The 17,784-nt window shown below is 52.3% G+C and overlaps 1 protein-coding gene across 1 annotated transcript; it reads left to right on the forward strand.

Moving 5' to 3' along the window:
- The first annotated feature begins 6,351 nt into the window (after window positions 1-6,351).
- On the forward strand, window positions 6,352-17,117 carry KCNK18 (potassium two pore domain channel subfamily K member 18). Its single transcript, XM_002917533.3, has 3 exons — window positions 6,352-6,571; window positions 9,039-9,167; window positions 16,222-17,117. Exons 1-3 carry the CDS (start codon window positions 6,352-6,354, stop codon window positions 17,007-17,009), a joined length of 1,137 nt encoding a protein of 378 aa, XP_002917579.2. The 3' UTR covers window positions 17,010-17,117.
- The last annotated feature ends 667 nt before the right edge of the window (window positions 17,118-17,784 follow it).

Consider the following 17,784-nt stretch of genomic DNA (forward strand, 5'->3'; position numbering starts at 1 on the left):
TCTCATCAACTGAATGTGAATAGAAGTGGGGGCACCTGGGTGGCTCAGTCGGTTGGGCATCCCACACTTGGTTGTGCCTCCGGTCACGATCTCAGGGTTGTCGGATCTGGCTCTGTGCTCAGCACAGAATCTTCTTGTCCCTTTCCCTCCTCCCATGTGCTCTTCTCTCTCTCTCCCCCTTTCACTCTCAATTAAATAAATAAACAAATAAATAAAATCTTAAAAAAAAAAAAAAGAAGTGATGCATGTAATTTCCACCCCAATAAGTTTCCCACAACTTAAAAGAAGATTAACTGCCCTGACTTCGTCTTTCCCTTCCCTTGACTAAAGCAGAGGTGGGCCTCAGAGGCCAGTTTTTTTTTTTTAATAGTATATATATATATTTTATTTTATTTTATTTTATTTTATTATGTTAATCACCATACAGTACATCCCCAGATTCCGATGTAAAGTTTGATGCTTCATTAGTTGTGTATAACACCCTGTGCACCATGCAATACGTGCCCTCCTTACTACCCATCACCAGTCTATCCCCTTCCCCCACCCCCTCCCCTCTGAAGTCTTCAGTTTGTTTCTCAGAGTCCATAGTCTCTCATGTTTCATTTCAGAGGCCAGTTTTAAGCATGTAGGTGAGGCTAGTGCCCTGAGGTAATGCTTCTCAACTTCAGTGTGCTTTGGAATTGACTGGGGGGTGGTCGGGTCCCACCTCAGAATTCTGACACCTGTAGATCTGGGGTAGGGCCCAAGAGCTTGCATTTCTAACAAGTTCCCAGACAATGGTCATGCTGTTGGTCTAGGGGCCACACTTTGAAAACAGCTGCCCTAGGGTAAAGTAGAGCAAGATGGAAAGACCCCAGGTACTTAGTGTCAGGATGAAGCAGGGCTGCCCCAGCAACATACAGATCTTGCTTTTGGATTATTATGCAACAGATTAATAAACCTCCATTTTAAAAAAAAAAAAACACTGTATATAGTTGAAGCAACTTTGCCTTTACCCCATCAAGGACACAGGTGACTGCCAAGTAGGGAATGGTGATCTCTAAGCAGGTTTTTGATCCGTGACAGCCCTAATGTTCAATCTTCTTCTTTCGTCTGCAGGGCCAGCTCTCCCTGAAGGATTCACTCCTTCCCCATAGGCCTGACTGTGCAGCTGGCAGGCCACAGAGCCCTAGGCCCAGGGCAAAGCCGACTGGACCAGCAGTGGAGACCCAACCTGAGAGGTGCCACCTAGGCTGCATATGTGGGCTGGACCAAGCAAACAAGCTTTGGAGGCCTGGTTTGTACACCCCACCCCCACCTCCCTGCCTTCTCTCCAGCAGCCTGTTTGTATTAAGACTTCTTTCTTCAGTTCCCACACTCTCCCCTAAGTGGTTAAGCCTGTAGGTCATAAGTATAAAGCAGGCTGTACAACTTAATTGTAATACAGCAATTTGATTTCAGGAACCAATGCCATGTTTAATGTAGGAATGTAATTGGCTCCTCATTATTTTTAAAAGAATTTGTGGGTTCATTGTGACTGAGGAGCCCACCCCAACCCCCATGCTTGTCCTGTCTCAAGAGAGAGAAACAGAAACACACACACACACACACACACCCATGGGGAGAGAAGATGGCACCATGTCTCCCTCCAGAGCAGGCTGTGGCGGGGGAGTTCACCCAGGCCAACGCTGCTGCCACTGCCCCAGAGGAAGCCAGCCTAGGTGATGTCCTTTCTCCTGTGCCTGGATTAGAAGGACTCATCTTTGGCTGCTGGAATAGCACCATCCCCCTTCTCCACTGCCTGTGTGCACAGTACCCGCCTGAGGGAAGGTATCCTGCTGGGTCTCAAGACACCAGGAGGCGGCCTTAAAGCTTGATTTTGTTTTATCTGCACCTTGCGTTCCTGTGTTCTTGGCAAAAGACTGCTCATGCAGAGGAACAAAACCCACCCACCCCCACCTCCAGAGCTAGAAAATTTTACCTTAGTCAGACCTATTATCATGGATCTGCTATCAGCTGGCCATTAGTTTCCTTCTCCTTGGACATCTTTTGAGCTCTTCTCTTCCCTGAGGCTGCCCTAGGCTACTCCGCTCGCAGCATCCCTCTCGGTTCTGCCTCCATTAGCCACAGTGTCTTTGCATCTCACTTCCTAATTCATCCCTTATTATATCAAAGTGTATGAATCCATGTATCTACATCTTCTCCTTCCACGGATGGTGGGGACCTTTATTGGCCTCACATCATCTGGCCTCTAGTGGGCCCCTAGGAAGTGATTTTTTGGCTGGTTGACTGATGTCCATCTGACGCCTCATCAGGAGAGGGATTTAGACTTCAGCAAGAGGAGGTCTCTCGCTAATCTGTGTCCCTCCCTCCCTAGAGAAGGGGCTAGATAATGTAGAAGCAGCAGAAAATTCCTCTCTCCGAAAAATGAAAGAAACTTGGGTCATCTCTGAGGTGGGGGGGGGGTGACTGGCTCTCATGACCCTGACTTTGTTTACAAGAGTCCCTTCTCTTAGGGCCATATGCACCCCAATGTTCATAGCTGCATTGTCCACAATAGCCAAATCATGGAAGGAGCCGAGATGCCCTTCAACAGATGACTGGATTAAGAAGCTGTGGTCCATATATACAATGGGATATTACTCAGCTATCAGAAAGAACGATGTCTCAACATTTGCTGCAACATGGACGGCACTGGAGGAGATAATGCTAAGTGAAATAAGTCAAGCAGAGAAAGACAATTATCATATGATTTCTCTCATCTATGGAACATAAGAACTAGGATGATCGGTAGGGGAAGAAAGGGATAAAGAAAAGGGGGGTAATCAGAAGGGGGAATGAAACATGAGAGACTATGGACTATGAGAAACAAACTGAAGACTTCAGAGGGGAGGGGGTGGGGGAATGGGATAGACTGGTGATGGGTAGTAAGGAGGGCACGTATTGCATGGTGCACTGGGTGTTATACGCAACTAATGAAGCATCAAAACTTTACATCGGAATCTGGGGATGTACTGTATGGTGATTAACATAATATAATAAAATAAAATTAAAAAAAAAAAAAGAGTCCCTTCTCTTGTAGGTTCTCACCTGTTTCTGCTACCGCTATCCCACTGGCCCAAATGTGGGTGAATGACTCCTGTACCCTGATAAAAACCATAACATTGAATCACATACAACTAGTTCATGAGGCTAATAGGCTGGAGCTCACCTGTCTTCAGTTCATGTGCTATCACAGGGTCTTTCTGTACCCAGCTCCCTATCTCCCTCCAGATGGTACATGGCATCTGGGGTAATGGGTACATGGCACTTGTTATGTTATTTTCTTTTTTTTAAGGTTTTATTTATTTATTTGACAGAGAGCGATCACAAGCAGGGGGATTGGCAGGCAGAGGGAGAGGGAGAAGCAGGCTCCCCGTTAAGCAGAGAGCCCAAGGTGGGGCTCAATCCCAGAACCCTGGGATCATGACCTGAGCGGAAGGAAGCTGCTGAACTGACTGAGCCACCCAGGTACTCCTGTTATGTTATTTTTTATAGTATTCTAGATGCTTGAATTATGTATTTTTAAAAAGGCCTTTAAAAATGATGCAAATACACTTTCTGACCTCCACCATCTAATGCTTTCACTTAGTAACACTGCCCCAAGCACAGTAAATAGCACTTAATAACAAATGACTTATGCATTCTTATCTTAAAATGTTGATTCTTGGCTTGAGTAAAGAACAATGGGAGCACACTAAGGTGTTCTTCAAAAGTAACAGCTAGGAGAGACATCCCATGTTCATGGACTGGAAGGCTTAACACAGTAAAGATGTCAGGTGTCTTCTCATTGGTCTGTGGGTTTAATGCAGTTCCTATCAAAATCTCAGAGAGGTTTTATGTAGACGTAGATGATATTATTTTAAAATTGATATAGAAAGTCCTTTAAATAGCTCAAACAATCTTGAGAAAGAAGAGTAAAGTAGGAGAAATCACTATATTTGATATTAAGGCCTACTACTAGCTGTAGTAATCAGTGTGGTATTAGTGGAAGGCTAGACATTGGATCAATGGACCAGAATAAAGAACCCAGAAGTAGATTTGCATAAATTTGCTCAAAAGGTTTTTCATAAAGGTGAAAAAAAAATCCAGTGGAGTGACAATAGACTTTTCAGTAAATGGCACTGGAACAATTGAGTATCCATAGCCAAAAAATGAGCCTTGACCTAAATGTCACACCTTATGCAAAAATTAACTCAAATGGATCATGGACTTAAATATAAGCAGAAAAACTATAAAATTTTTAGAAGAAAACAGAAGAAAAGCTAGGTAAAGAGTTCTTAAACTTGACGGATCTAGGAGGCTAGATACAGATGTAAGGGTGCGGGTGGGGGTGCAGAGCAGCTGGCTTGTTCTGGGCACGGAGATTCTCTCATTCTCCAGGGCTGTAAAGACGCAGCAAAGCATTGGTTGCTTTCCATTTCAAACTGAGAATTGCATGATCATATTCCTTTACTGTCTTCCATCCCCACAACTCTGGGCTCTGTAGAGGTCCTAATCCCCAAAGGGGACACAGTCTCCTGGAAGCCTAGTAAGGGGCCCCTATGGCTGCTGCCTGGGCACGTTAGGATCTTCCTATTCAGGAGCCAGAAAACAAGAGAAGGGGTGATCATCCTGTTGAGGGCAATTGGCTTGTCAACAGAAGGAGGTAGGGCTGCTTTCACATAATGGAGGCTGGAGGGAATATGAGTGTAACTCAGGGAACCCACTTGGGTACCTCTTGGTACTTCTTACCCAACTATGTCTATGAATGGACAAACATAAGCAACTCCAACCTGGAAAGGATATGGTTACCATGGATGACTCAGCCTCCCCCGCCCTGCCCAGGAATGAGGACTGGGGTCATGCCATTGAGTGAATAGAAGAGTTGGCAGAGGGCAAGGGGAATTTAGAATGGGTAGTGAAGGAAGGAGGTGATGAGTACCAGTTGCAGCCCTGACACCAATTGCAGCAGAGGCTGTAGTCTGTCCTACTAACCTCCCTCTTCTAAGTTCGCCTTCGGGGGATCCGTGCAACTTCGTGGTAACCATCCAAACTCGGTGTCCTTACATTTATCATTCCTCCAATATGTTTTCGATGCCTGAATTGTTGCACTAGCCAACACCTTGCACCTGTACACCATGCCAGCTCACCCCCCGGGGAAGTTTATCACCTGGAAGGCCACCTTGAGCCAAGAGCTGTCTGCACACCATCTCCCCACCAGTTGGGTATTGGTCAACTCAGTCCCAAACCTCCATCTTAGAGTCTGCTCCTTCAGGACACTTTTGGTGCCAATTACCACAGGTAGGATCCTCTGCGAAGCAGACATGGAGATATAGGGTAAGAACTGCGAAACCTTTACTGGGATGCAGGATGGGACACAAAGCCTTCCGATCATGATGCAGAGCTGACAGAACCCCGGCAGACCAATGGGGAGTTCTGGAATAAAGGTTGCAGGTTGGAGGAGCCCCTCAGGGTGGGCGCAGGCATGGGGAAGCTCTTGTACCCGCATCTTGCTCAGTCATTGCACAGGGCTTCCCACAGAAGGGGCTTGAAAGTTGAGGCACACCCTGAAGGAGGAAGGGCTGGAGGCTGTCATGAACCGTGTTCCTTGAAGCTGCGCAGAGAATCCTTCCGTGAGGGGGGATCTGAACGTGCGCACAACCCCGTGCTTGTCACTGTAGCAGAGATAGGGGCGGGGGCTTTTCAAGCCCCTGCTCGCGTCAGGTCTGCTAACAGCTGATTGGTTAGAGCAAATCACGTGGTCCAGCTCTGCCCACCTTAAGGCCGTGGCAAGGGGGCCTATGCTACAGGGGAGTGAAGAAGCAGAACCAATGATTAGATCCATGCGGGATAAAGGCTGTAGACCGTAGCGCTGCGGCCATGCCCATTACTATTATCACTACCAGCCCGAGAGACCAGACATGCCCATTACTATTATCACTACCAGCCCGAGAGACCAGACACCACAGACCACCTCAGGAAGGACAGTCACTTGACTAAAAACCAAGAGTCAGATTTGGTACCTGGAAGTCAAAATTGCAGCTTCCAGATGGGAAATCCCAAAGCACAAAGCCATCACCACAGCATCCACCCAAAGCCCCCGCAGGGCAGCTCCCAGGCCAGCGGATCAATAGCAATTTGGGGTGCTGGGGGGCGCCATCTAAGTAACCGAACGTGATGAGAACCGGCTGCTTCCCGGTCCTTGGGGAAGCACACGCACCATCCACTTAGTGCTGGAGCCTGGCCATTCTCTGGGCACTCCCATTCCTCCCCCATCCCTCCTCCTCCTGCTGCTGGGGCCTGCTCCTGCCTCTTCCACCAGCTCCTCCTGTTTGGAGCGCTCCTGGGAGGATGGAGGCTGCGGGGCCACCCCCGGCCAGGAAGTGCTTTCAGGAGGCCCTGGAGAAGCTTTTCCCTCGTCTCTGCTTCCTCTGCTCCCTGGTGACCTATGCGCTACTGGGTGCTGCCCTCTTCTCGGCCATCGAGGGCGGCCAGAACCTGGGGCCAAACGACCCAGAGTTTGAGGAGTTTTTGGAGGAGCTCTGTGGCATCTTGAAATGCAACAGGACAGGTAGGTGGCTCACCGGGGCGGGGGCTTTCTCTGTGGGTGGTGGCAGCCCCCAGAGCGCAGAGGGCTGCAGAAGGCAGAGGGGTGAGGGGTCTGGGAGCCCTCAGCTTGTCCTCCCCATCCCTGTGTGGGACCTTAGGCAAACGACTTCTCTCTGAGCCTCAGTTTTCTCCTCCGTAAAATAGGGAGAGCAATAGCCTGTTAGTGTTGCTATGAAGAATGTAGGGAAAGCACTGAGCACCCAGTTTGTGCTCTGGAAAGACCAGCTCCCTTGCCCTTGCCTCAGTTCCCAGCCCCACCCTGACCGGCAGGCTCCAGGAAGGATGGATAGCCGGGCATTGGGTGAGGTTGGTTGAGGGACGTGGGTGACGAGATTTGGGGCTGGGGATCCCTAGGCTGGTCCTCCGAATTATGCCTGCCCTGACTCAGTTTACAGGAACTAGGATTCAAGGGACAATCAAACTGGGCTTGGCCCCCCAGGAGGAACTGCCTGGCCCCCTTCTCTCCCACTTCTGGTTCCCAATGGCCTTTTCTACTGTTGGACTCAGGGGAGAGGAATTGGTAACTTGGGGGCCCGGTTTCGGTCCTGGGTGCTCCCCCAACTTGCTGTGTGATCTGAGGAGAGCTGTTGCCCTCTCTGGGTCTCAGTGTGCCGGACAGCGGGGACCCACAGTCTCAGGGCTGCCAATCATAGGGACCCTGTGGGGAGCAGATAAAGGTCGTGAAGCCTCTTGAAGGGCATGAGGCACTTTACCTATGTCCTTACTGCATTTCATTTGTCTTTGGTCACTTATTACTGCTCTGCTTTGTTCCCCAAAGCTTGCAAATATGTATTTAACAGAGCAAAATAAAAATATAGAGTCAGTAAATAAAAGACAAAGGAAAAACAGCCTCCAGGAGTGAGGAGAAGGATGCCCCTGCTGTGACAGGTAGGTCCAGCGGGGCTGTTCACGGCTCCTCCCATGGGCCCGATCTTGCTTCTTGAGCAGGTTCTTTTAGCTGAGGCCAACGGGAGGCTGCTCCCAGGAGGCAGAGTGTCTCCTCCGTGGAGGGTCCCACTCCTTCTCTCTGCATCTGGTCCAGACAGACACACGCCCCTCTGCCATCGTCACCGCCCGGACTCTGCACCATCCCAGGCTCAGAGCTTCCCAAACCCGGCCACACATCAGAATCATCCAGTGTCTGAAATACACATTTCCAGGCTCTTCTCCAAACCCACTTAATCGGGATTTCCAGAGCTGGGCCGGGAATCTTCTAAAGTTTCCCGGGTGATTCTGATGCACAGAATGCAATGGGAATACAGCACTGGTCCAATCCCATTTTGTTTTTGTTTTTTAAGTCCTCTCTACACCCAACGTGGGGCTCGAACTCACTGCCCTGAGATCAAGAGTCGCATGCTCTTCGGACTGAGCCAGCCGGGCGCCTCTCCAACCCCATTTGGTGCTGATTTTTGTTGGAGATTAAAATGCTCAGGAAACGCAGCCCCTGTGCTGAGCACGTTCACGTGCTATCGCACTTAATCCTCACGCCAGCCCCGGGCGCCCATGTGGATTGACCCCTTTCACAGATTAGGAAACCAAGGCTCTGGAAGTTAAGCGACTGGCCAAGGTTGCAAACTACAAAGTGGAGCGGAGGATTCCACCCCAGGCATTTGGACTCGAGAGCCCGCCTTTCATGGTCCTGTCATGCTGCCTTCCCGATGGGGAGACAGGCTGGGGGTGGAGCGCCTTGTCCATGGCTGCGGGAGCCGCTCAGGGTCAGAGCTGGGTCTAGAATGCCTGGACTCCCATGTCGGCGCCCTTTCACATGAGTAGTGAACCCCCCGCTGTGTGCCGGAGTTTCAAGGTGGTTCTGAGGTCCCAAAGCCCACTGGCCACCCAGGCCAAAGGAACTATTTGGGAACCTCCCTGAGGAACCAGGGCCCCAATCCTGCTCTCTTGGCCCTGGGTCAGATGTTTTGAAAGCCAAGGCTTCCCAGAAATCCTCAGACGCCTCAGTGCCCACAGATCCCAGTACAAGTACCAAATGGCATCAGGCTTAATGACCTCCGGAGTGGGGATGGTTTGTGTCTGTATAAGAGCTTGCATTTCATAAGACCCATTTTACTTTCAATTCTCAAGAAGCCTGGGAGAGAGACTGAGCCGAAGTAGAATGCCCCTTTGCAAAGTGAAAGACACGGAGGCTCAGAAGTTTCAGGACGCCCCCTCAGGCCACACAGCAATCCTGTGGCTGAGCTTGGGCCGGACCCCCATGGGCCTCTTCCTGGGGGGCTCCTCTCACGTGGTCTCGTCATCTCCGTGGGCACTAAATGCAGGAACTAAGTGCCGAGATGGGCAAAAGCAGAACCAGGTTTTGGCGTTAAGGGGCCACGAGGCAAGGGATGTGCTGGTCCCTGGGGAAGACCCCTGCACGCGGTGGGACCTGTCTTGAGCAAAACCCTCTCCTTCACTCTGGTCCTCTCTTTCCCCAGTTGAGGAAGGCAGGAAACGGGACCTCGGGGCGCTGCTGCAGAAGGTGAAGCCCCACTGGTTTAGCAGGTTTGCAGACTGGTCCTTTCTGAGCTCGCTCTTTTTTTGCTGCACCGTCATCAGCACTGTGGGTAAGTCCGAGGGCAAGGGCAGGCCTGGGAGAGACGCATGGGGGAGAGAGAGGGAGAAGGGGAGGCTGGGGCCCCTTGGTGGGGCGGTGGAATGTTCGGTTCACTCGGTCATGAAATGGTGAGGAAGGCCCCCCCCCCCGCCCCCGTGCACCGAGTGGCCGTGGCTCCCTGTGGGGCGGATACAGCGGTGGGCAGGATGGTGGGCTCCTAAGGTGGGAGCTCCTGCTGCTGGGAATTTGGAGAGTGCCCTTCCTTCTGATGGGTGCAGCCCCTTGCCTGGGTGCAGGCCCCAGGGAGCAAGGTGTGGGATGCCTTTCAGCCCCCTCCTGCCCCTTGGCTGAATGTTCTTGTACGAAACACCTCATGCCAATGGCACCCGCCAGCCCAGGCTCCCGGGCAACCGAATGCGGTCGCATGTGATGTATTCGGGGTATTGTGGGAGCACAGAGTAGGGGCAGCTGCCCCAGGCTTGGGGGTGGTCCAGGAGGCAATACTTAAGTGGTAAGAACATTTTAAAGACTCCCGGGAGGGGATGACAGCCATGCTGAGTCAGAGAGTCACCAGTGTGGGGGAAGGAGGGTGTGAAGAGGGTGCTGCAGGCCCTGCGAGGACAAAGGCCCAGCAGCAGAAGGAATGGCAGGCATTGTAAGGAGGTTAATTAGGGATGATGAGAGGTGGGAGGGAAAGAGAGGACAGTCCACGAGAAGGTCCTGCAAGCTGGGCTAAGGAGGTTGGGTTTATCCTAAAGGCAGTGGGGAATGTCTAGAGGGTTTTAAGCAAGGGAAGAACACAGTAGCTCAGCATTCCAGAAAGATCACCCCAGCTATAGCATGGAGGGGACCAGAGAGGGTAAGACTGGCAGCAGGGAGAGCGTAGGGGGGTTTCTGCGGCAGCCTATATGAGTGAGGATGGCAATGGCCTCATCCTGGACAGTGGTCACAAGGACGGAGAGGAGGGGTGGTTGAAGACTTTGCAGGTAAGTCTGCAGGGATTGGATGCCTGGGGAAGAGGAAGACACCACAGTCTTCAGCTTTGCTGAGTGGGGCTGGCAGGCTGCGGGGAAGGTGGTGAGGACGCTGGGCCCGGGGACAGAAGTGACGATTCAGGGCCAGTCAAGGTCAAGGCTCGAGTGGAATGGCTCAGGGGAGACACCCAGCACAGCCGGCAATGTGGGTCTGCGGCTCAGGGCGGGGCTGGGGAGCTGGGTTTCAGAGTCAACAGCATATAGATGGCAATGGACTCGGGGGGAAAGGGAGGGGACATCCAAGGGGGGGCGTGGTGTGGGGAGGGAGGACGGTGTACCAGAGCAGGACTGGGAGCACCAACAGTCAGGTGAGGGAGGAGGAAGGGCTGCAGTGATGATGGGAACTAACAGTTACCCTCGGGGCTATACCAAGCTGCCTCCTTTAAAGCTCAGAGAGGTCTTTTGAATCAGGTGGGGGAGCCTGAGCCCAGAGAGATGCTGTCAGGGGCCAAGGGCACACGGTGAGTAGAGCTGGTGCCCACGAACAGGACTTGAGACTCCAGGTCCAGTGTTCTTTCCCCAGAGTAGCCTGCCAGCCTTGCAGGTCTGTGGGGTGCTGCAGGGACCCTGCCCAGCCCTGCCCAGGGAGCCCCAGGGAGAGCCTGTTTGTGCCTGGGGGGCAGGGGCAGCTCAGATTCCCAGAGAGACCTTGTGTCTGGCTGGAGTTGATGTCAGTGCCTAGAACGAAAGGCACTGGGAGAGAAGGAGCCAGCCTTACCCCTTTTCCTGCACTTCCTTTACGTGCGTCTTCCACCCCTAAACAAAGCAAAGATTCTGGAGTAATGTGGCCCTTCTGAGCCTCGTTCCCTCATCTGTAACACCTCCCAGGCCTGCCTTTCACATCAGTGTGAGGATAAATGTAAGTGGCAGCCAGGATCCGCTCAGCTGCCACTAAAGGAAAATCCAACCCAACTGGCTCCAACTGCAAGGAAAACGTGTTCCCTCTGGAGTAAGAAGCCCAGTGGAGACAGCTCTGGGGCCAGTCGACGTGCGGCTCAGCCGTGGCATTGAGTGTTAGGTTCTCCCCCATCCTGCTCAGCAGGTCACCAACGTCCACTCCCATTGTGGCCTCACTGGATCTCATAGATGGAGAAAGGGCCAGCCATCACCTCCATCCAAAAACTCTTCCTAGACACCTCCCACGCCTAAGCCAGTCCTGGCAAGGGGATGAGATTCCCAGAATGACTTAGACCAATTGGATCTATCCCTAAATCAGGGAGGGGAGTAGGGGTACCCCAGGAAAGATGAAGGAACGGTTGCTGGGGGGAACAACCCAGGGTCTGTGGCAACAGGCTTTGTGTCCAAGAGCGCCCCCACGTGGCTTCTTTCAGAGCTGGTCTCTTCCCCTTACCTCCATGCTACAGGCAGGGAGGGACCAGAAGGGGGCAGAAAGAACACTGCACTGGGTGTTATACGCAACTAATGAATCATCGAACTTTACATCAGAAACCAGGGATGTACTGTATGGTGACTAACATAATATAATAAAAAGAAAGAAAGAAAGAACACCGCGGACCGCTGTGCGCCTGAGCCTTTACCAGCACTGGGCATGGTGCACGCAGGCTTTATATGCGTGATCTTATCTAATCCGCACGACAGGACAACCTACAGGGTAGGCGCTGTGGCATTTAGCAGCAGCTGAGGCTCAGGGGAGGGAGGTCACTGCCAGCAAGGCAGGGGCAGGGCGCAGCTGGCCTTTCCAGGGCAACCCGCAGCTCAGTGGAGCAACAGTGACGGGGAAGCAGCAGCCCCAAGGAAGATAGTGGAGACGAGCAAAGGGGTTCAGTCTGTTTTCCTTTTCCTCCAGAACTTCAGGGGATTGAGCTGATGCAGGCACTGCGGGCATCTGGGGCTAGATGATTCTTCGTGGTGGGGGCTGTCCTGCGCGTTGTAGGACGATTAGTCGCTTCCCTGGCCTCTACCCACCCGATGCCCCCACCTCTTCCCCTGCTGTCTCCTCACTGCTAAATGTCCCCTGGGGGGGGCAAAATTGTGCCCGTTGAGACCTGATCAAATGCGGTGGTCCCTGGACCCGTTAGCATGCATGAGCATCACCTGAGAACTTGTTAGAAGAGATAATTCATTCTCAGACCCCATCCTAGACCCACTGAGCCAGAAACTATGGACACGAGGCCCAGAAATCTGTATTTAACAAGCTCTCCAGGTGATCCCGATGTGTACTGAAGTTTGAGAAACTCTGACCTGGGGCGAGGGTTCTCAGCCCTGGCTGCACATTGCAATCATCGGGCTATCTTTTAGAAACTCCCAAGCCTGGACCCCATGGCAATCCAGTCAGAGTCTCTAGGGACAAACCCAGGCCTCGGTATTTTTCAGAGCCCTCCAGGTGATTCTAATGGGAGTGCAGGCTGTGAACCACTGATCTAATGGAAATGCATTATCTTGGTCTAAATCCCAAGAAAGCGATGCTACTATCAAATCAATTAGGACATCATGTTGTCCAGTAATTACAAGTGGAAGAGGATGTCGGGGAGGTTCTCCACCGCCTGTAATCAATAACAGTGTTCGAAGTGCTTCCTGCCCTACATCTCTGGGTCACCCTTAATGCACCTGGCTTTGGTGAAAAAGGGACACCTGGCAGGTGTGAGGTTGGTCAATCCCCAGTCATTTCCAATTGGGTCAGTCCCCTTGGATTAGAAAGTAAAGTGCGTGGGGACGCCTGGGTGGCTCAGTCCATTAAGCTTTGGACTCTTGATCTCAGCTCAGGTCTTGATCTTAGAGTCATGAGTTCAAGCCCCACATGGGGCTCCATGCTAGGCGTGGAGCCTACTTTAAAAAAAAAGAAAGAAAGTGCATGAGCTATTAGATACTCACAGCCTAAGTGGAGTGAACTGACTGTATTGGAATATATGAATACATTATAAGAAATGATAGGATTTTCTGTTATGCATTTCAGCATTCAGTAATTGGTACAGTTTATACAGTTCCTTCACAGGGGTCATGTGTGCTCTGAGGTTTGCTTCCTTGATGCATCTCCTGGAATATGGCACATCTCCTAGACTCTAAACATGTTCTGTCCAGAGGGAGCCACCTCTAGTTTAAATCCACTAAATTCACCTTTGCCAAGGAGAACCCTGGGGTGGCAGGTGGACAGAGGAAGTCTTCAGGTAAGGGGTGCACACCCTTGTCAGCTTTGAGCTGTGCCACCCCAGACAGGTCACCTGACTTCCCTGTTCCTTGTCCATTAAATGCGGTAATAATGGTGGTTGCCGGCATTAGGGATTTGGCTATGCAGGGAATTTTCACTCTAAAAGATACTTTATTCTAGAAATGGGATGTTCTTTTCTTTAAACTAGATCTGACCCTGGGCCCCTGTCCTGGAAGCTGAGAGGTTTCCACTGTGGAGCCTCTCCTGACTTGCCTGGGGGTGCACAAGAACCCAGGGGGCTTATCCACCATCTAGAAAACAGGGTGGTCCCCATCTCTGGACCCTCGTGGCCACTGCTGACCTCCTAAGGACTGATGGCCCCTGACCAGCTTTGGCACAGGAATCTTTGCTGACACCCAGGGCCCGGGCTCCGCCAGGACTCCCTCTCTGAGCTCTTGGTCCTCCAGGAGAGGCTCCAGCTGCCCTCCTCCCTCATCTCCCCTGCTCCAGAGAATCTGTCCACACCTCCCTTCATGGCTGGAGTGACCAGCTGCCCCTGGGACTGCCACCATTCTAGCACAGAAAGTCAGGAGCTCTGGGAAACCCCTCAGCCCTAGGCAAACTGGGCAGATGGTCATCCCCCCCACCATGGCCACCTTCCCCTCTAAGTTCCCACCTTCACCTTGATCTCCTGAGCCTGGACAGGGTGCAGAGGTCACTTCTGTAACCTCCTCTCCTTGAGGGGAGGGCCGGAGCTGCTGGAGAGCCTCAGCGAACAGGGAAGGGAAACAGAGGCATTTGGAACGCTTGGCACTGTCTCAGCAAGTCCTGCCCCAGGGAACAAACCTGGGTTTCCGATGGGAAGGTTAGCCAATGCGGGCTCCATTCCTGTCCCCTGGTGCATACGTACACCTGTGGGGTCCTCGCCACCTCCTGCGGGTGGTGGAGAGCTACGCTCAAGGCCTTGCTTCCTTCTCAACTGGAAGTCCCAGAGGGCAGGACCTCTGCTTGTTTCTCATTGTACCCCCAAGCCCACCCACAAGTGCCTGGCATAAAGTAGGTGCTCAATAAATGCGAACCCAGGATGGGCGCCTTCGTTCTAATGGCTCATGGAACAGTCTGCTCCTTTACGTGCGGTTACTGAGCTCCATCTGCCACAGCGGACTCACCAGTGTAGTTATTTGATTCATGTCTGCCTCTCCCACTAGAGCAGAAGCTCAGCGAGGTTGGAGACCTCACCACTGTGTCCCCAGTGCATGCAGAAAGCGCTCAATATGCACATACACTATGAATGCACATTCAGATTTAACTGCCCCTGCCACCAAATGGTGCCTCATGGAATCAGCTGAGGGTGGCGTGGTGTGCTCTGGGATGGATGCCAGCTGATGAGACCCTTTGTGGTCCCCGGCCCTCTCCCAGGACCCTGGTGAGGGTGGGCCACCTGAACACGTGTGTGTTCCTGGAAGGCAGAGCCTGAGGCCAGACTCAGCCACAGGGAGCTGGAGCCCTGGAGGAGGCTGGGGCTTAGCCAGCCGAGCAAGTGCCTTCAAATCAATTTACATAATTGGCCTAGGTTTTCCTGTATTAATCATCCTTTATGACATCAAAAATTAAACACAGGCATTTAATACAAAAGCTTTTCCCTTATTTTGTTGAAGTCACTGAGCTCGCTCACTCCAGAAGATCCAGCTACCTGGGTTGTGGGGTTTGACGTCTCTCTGCTCCTGCCCTGCTATAGACAGGAGGGTCGCGGATGGGGTGATGGAAGGACGGGGGCTCCTGAAGAGCACAGAAGCCTCAGTGCCCCCTCCCTTTGCTTGGCTGACTGGTTCTTGCGGATTGCAAGGTCCCACCTCCTTGGTGCTCCTGGCCCAGTGGGGATGTGCTGGTGTGGCAGCTGGGTGGGTCTAGGGGTTTGATCGCCGACTCTACTCTTTATCGCTGAGTGCTCTTGGCCGGGTTGCTCCATTTCTCCAAGCCTCAGTTTCCCCACCTGTGAATGGTGATAACGATGTCTGCCTCTGCAGGTGGGTCGATACCAGCCCACAGTGAGCGCGACCGGAAGCTAGTATCAGCCTGGGGGCAGGGATGCCAGCATTCCTCAGCTGCCCCCTGTGGGTCAGGCCCTGGTCTCACGTCATCCTTCAGGCTGGTCAGGATACAAAGCAGGGATTGCCACCCTATTTTACAGACAAAAAACTGGAAAATGTGAGCCAAAGTCAAGTAACGTTCTAGTAAGTGGCAGAGCTGGGATTTGAACTCAGGTTGGTAAGATTCTAGATGCTGGGATCCTCACCACTTCACGAGCATTTGTGAATGTGTGTGTCTAACCTACTAAACCACAACAGCTCCGAGGGCAGCAACGGTATTTCATTCCTTCCATCTTTCCACTGTCGCTCTTACTGTGCACACGGCTGTACACTGTTGGCACATACTAATGGCCCATTACAGAGGGACGGATAAACCAAGAGGGCCAGACATCCCGGGGAGGACAAAGGTGGCTTCTTAGAAACAGGTGCCTTCGTGGCAGATGAAGGGGGAGGTGGGTGTGATGGCAAAGCCGTCTGCTGCCTCTCCCCTGCATTCATCCTGCCATGTGGATGCTTCGGAATGGCCACAGCAAAATGAAAAGCGATCAGCTCACTCCCAGATGTGCTTGTCCCCTGCCCAGGGCGTCTTGGGTCAAAGATCTGGACATGGATTGCTTCTTATCCTAAAGGGAAGCTGAGTTTCACCTCTCACTCCCCCCACCAAAGCGAGCCCAAGGCCAGATGGCGGATGAATGCTTTAAGATGAATATTTTCAAACGCATTGTGTAAACCATGATACCAAGAAGGAGAAGCGACAGAAGGTCTCTTTAAAGCTTGTTTTGGGGGGGAGAGGGACGAGCAGACAACCACCTTGGGCTCTGTCCTCTTTTTCAGGTTACGGCCACATCTACCCCGTCACCCGGCTCGGCAAGTACTTGTGCATGCTCTACGCCCTCTTTGGCATCCCCCTGATGTTCCTCGTCCTCACGGACATGGGTGACATCCTGGCCACCATCCTGTCCACGTCCTACAATCGGCTCCAAAAACTCCCGTTCTTCCTGCCTCCCCTTCGAGCGTGGTGCTCCCGCCTGCTCTGCAGAAGGCCGGCCACCGTGCCTGCGGGCGAAGCTGTCCCAAGGATCATCATAGACGCCCAAGAGCTTCCGGGCTCCAAGCCCGGCCCGTGTCCCTCCGCCCCCAGCAGTAACACGGATCTGTTCGAGAGACTTCTTGCTCGAGAGAAGCAGAACACGTTGCACCCGCCCCCGCGGGCCGTGGAGAGGAGTAACTCATGTCCCGAGCTGGTGTCGGGGAGACTCTCCTACTCGCTCATCAGCAATCTGGATCAGGTGGGACGGCAGGTGGAGAAGCTGGACGTGCCCCTGCCGGTCATCGCCCTCCTTGTGTTCGCCTACATTTCCTGTGCGGCCGCCATCCTCCCCATCTGGGAGAAGAAGCTGGACTTCGAGAACGCCTTCTATTTCTGCTTCATCACACTGACCACCATTGGGTTCGGGGACACCGTTTTAGAACACCCCCACTTCTTTTTGTTCTTCTCCATTTATATCATCATTGGGATGGAGATCGTGTGCATTGCTTTCAAGTTGGTGCAAAACAGGCTGATTCACATCTACAAAAATCTCATGCTGTTCTTTGCGAAGGGTATTTTACCACCCGGTTAAAAAGTGAAATCTCCACCATCTCTTGTGTGACAGACGCCAGTTGAGCTGGTTTCCTCGCGTTGTCTTTTGGGGTCCAGGGACATTGGAACTGGTGTCCCGGCAGCCTGTCCCCTGAGACCTTGGGGCACAGAGACAAATCCTGCATGAGGGCTGATTTTGGTCCTGAGGCCCAGCAGAAACGTGGCCAATGACTTTCGTATCAAGACGTTATACCGAAACTCTCACCATCCTCCAAAGCCCAGTTAATTGGAGCCCCGTCTTCACTTTTCAAACGTCCCACTTAATGTAGATGAAAGCACCTTACGAATGTCCTAGCTTTTCTTGAGTCGCCAGAAAAAAATTACCTTTGCTCTTGCAATTTGTGCTTTCAGTTCAATTAACATCTTCCTGAGCTGCTCCTGTTCACCCTCGATGAAACAGAGCAAGTCTGAACAGCCTCTTTTCTTGAAATGGCTTCACGGATCTGTGCAAGGTCAGCCCGATCCCAGCCCACGCGCAATACACGAGGCCAGGGTGGGATCGTCACCTGTGTTCCCGGGGGCCTGGGATATTCCGACTGCCAGATTCTGTGTAGACCAGTGTTCTTACTAAGGTGGACGGCTGGCACCTCCTGAATGAGCAGGTGTGTGCAGATGTTCATGCCCGGGCGGATGGCTGCTACGGGAGAGGGTTGGCACTCAGGGCGGGGATACGCTCCTGAGCTGTTCCTGATTGAGTTGGCACGTGAATGAGCCGGGCTGTGTGGCAGGTGCTGTAGGTGTCCCGCTCTTATGCC

This window comes from Ailuropoda melanoleuca, chromosome 6 (genome assembly GCF_002007445.2).
Source record: "Ailuropoda melanoleuca isolate Jingjing chromosome 6, ASM200744v2, whole genome shotgun sequence".
NCBI lineage: Eukaryota > Metazoa > Chordata > Mammalia > Carnivora > Ursidae > Ailuropoda > Ailuropoda melanoleuca.

Excerpts from the sequence above, each read along its gene's own strand:
- KCNK18 (XM_002917533.3), top strand. The coding sequence starts at position 6,352 with ATGGAGGCTGCGGGGCCACCCCCGGCCAGGAAGTGCTTTCAGGAGGCC. Across the intron at positions 6,572-9,038 it reads CTTGAAATGCAACAGGACAG|TTGAGGAAGGCAGGAAACGG; the intron begins GTAGGTGGCTCA and ends CTCTTTCCCCAG. Across the intron at positions 9,168-16,221 it reads CACCGTCATCAGCACTGTGG|GTTACGGCCACATCTACCCC; the intron begins GTAAGTCCGAGG and ends CCTCTTTTTCAG.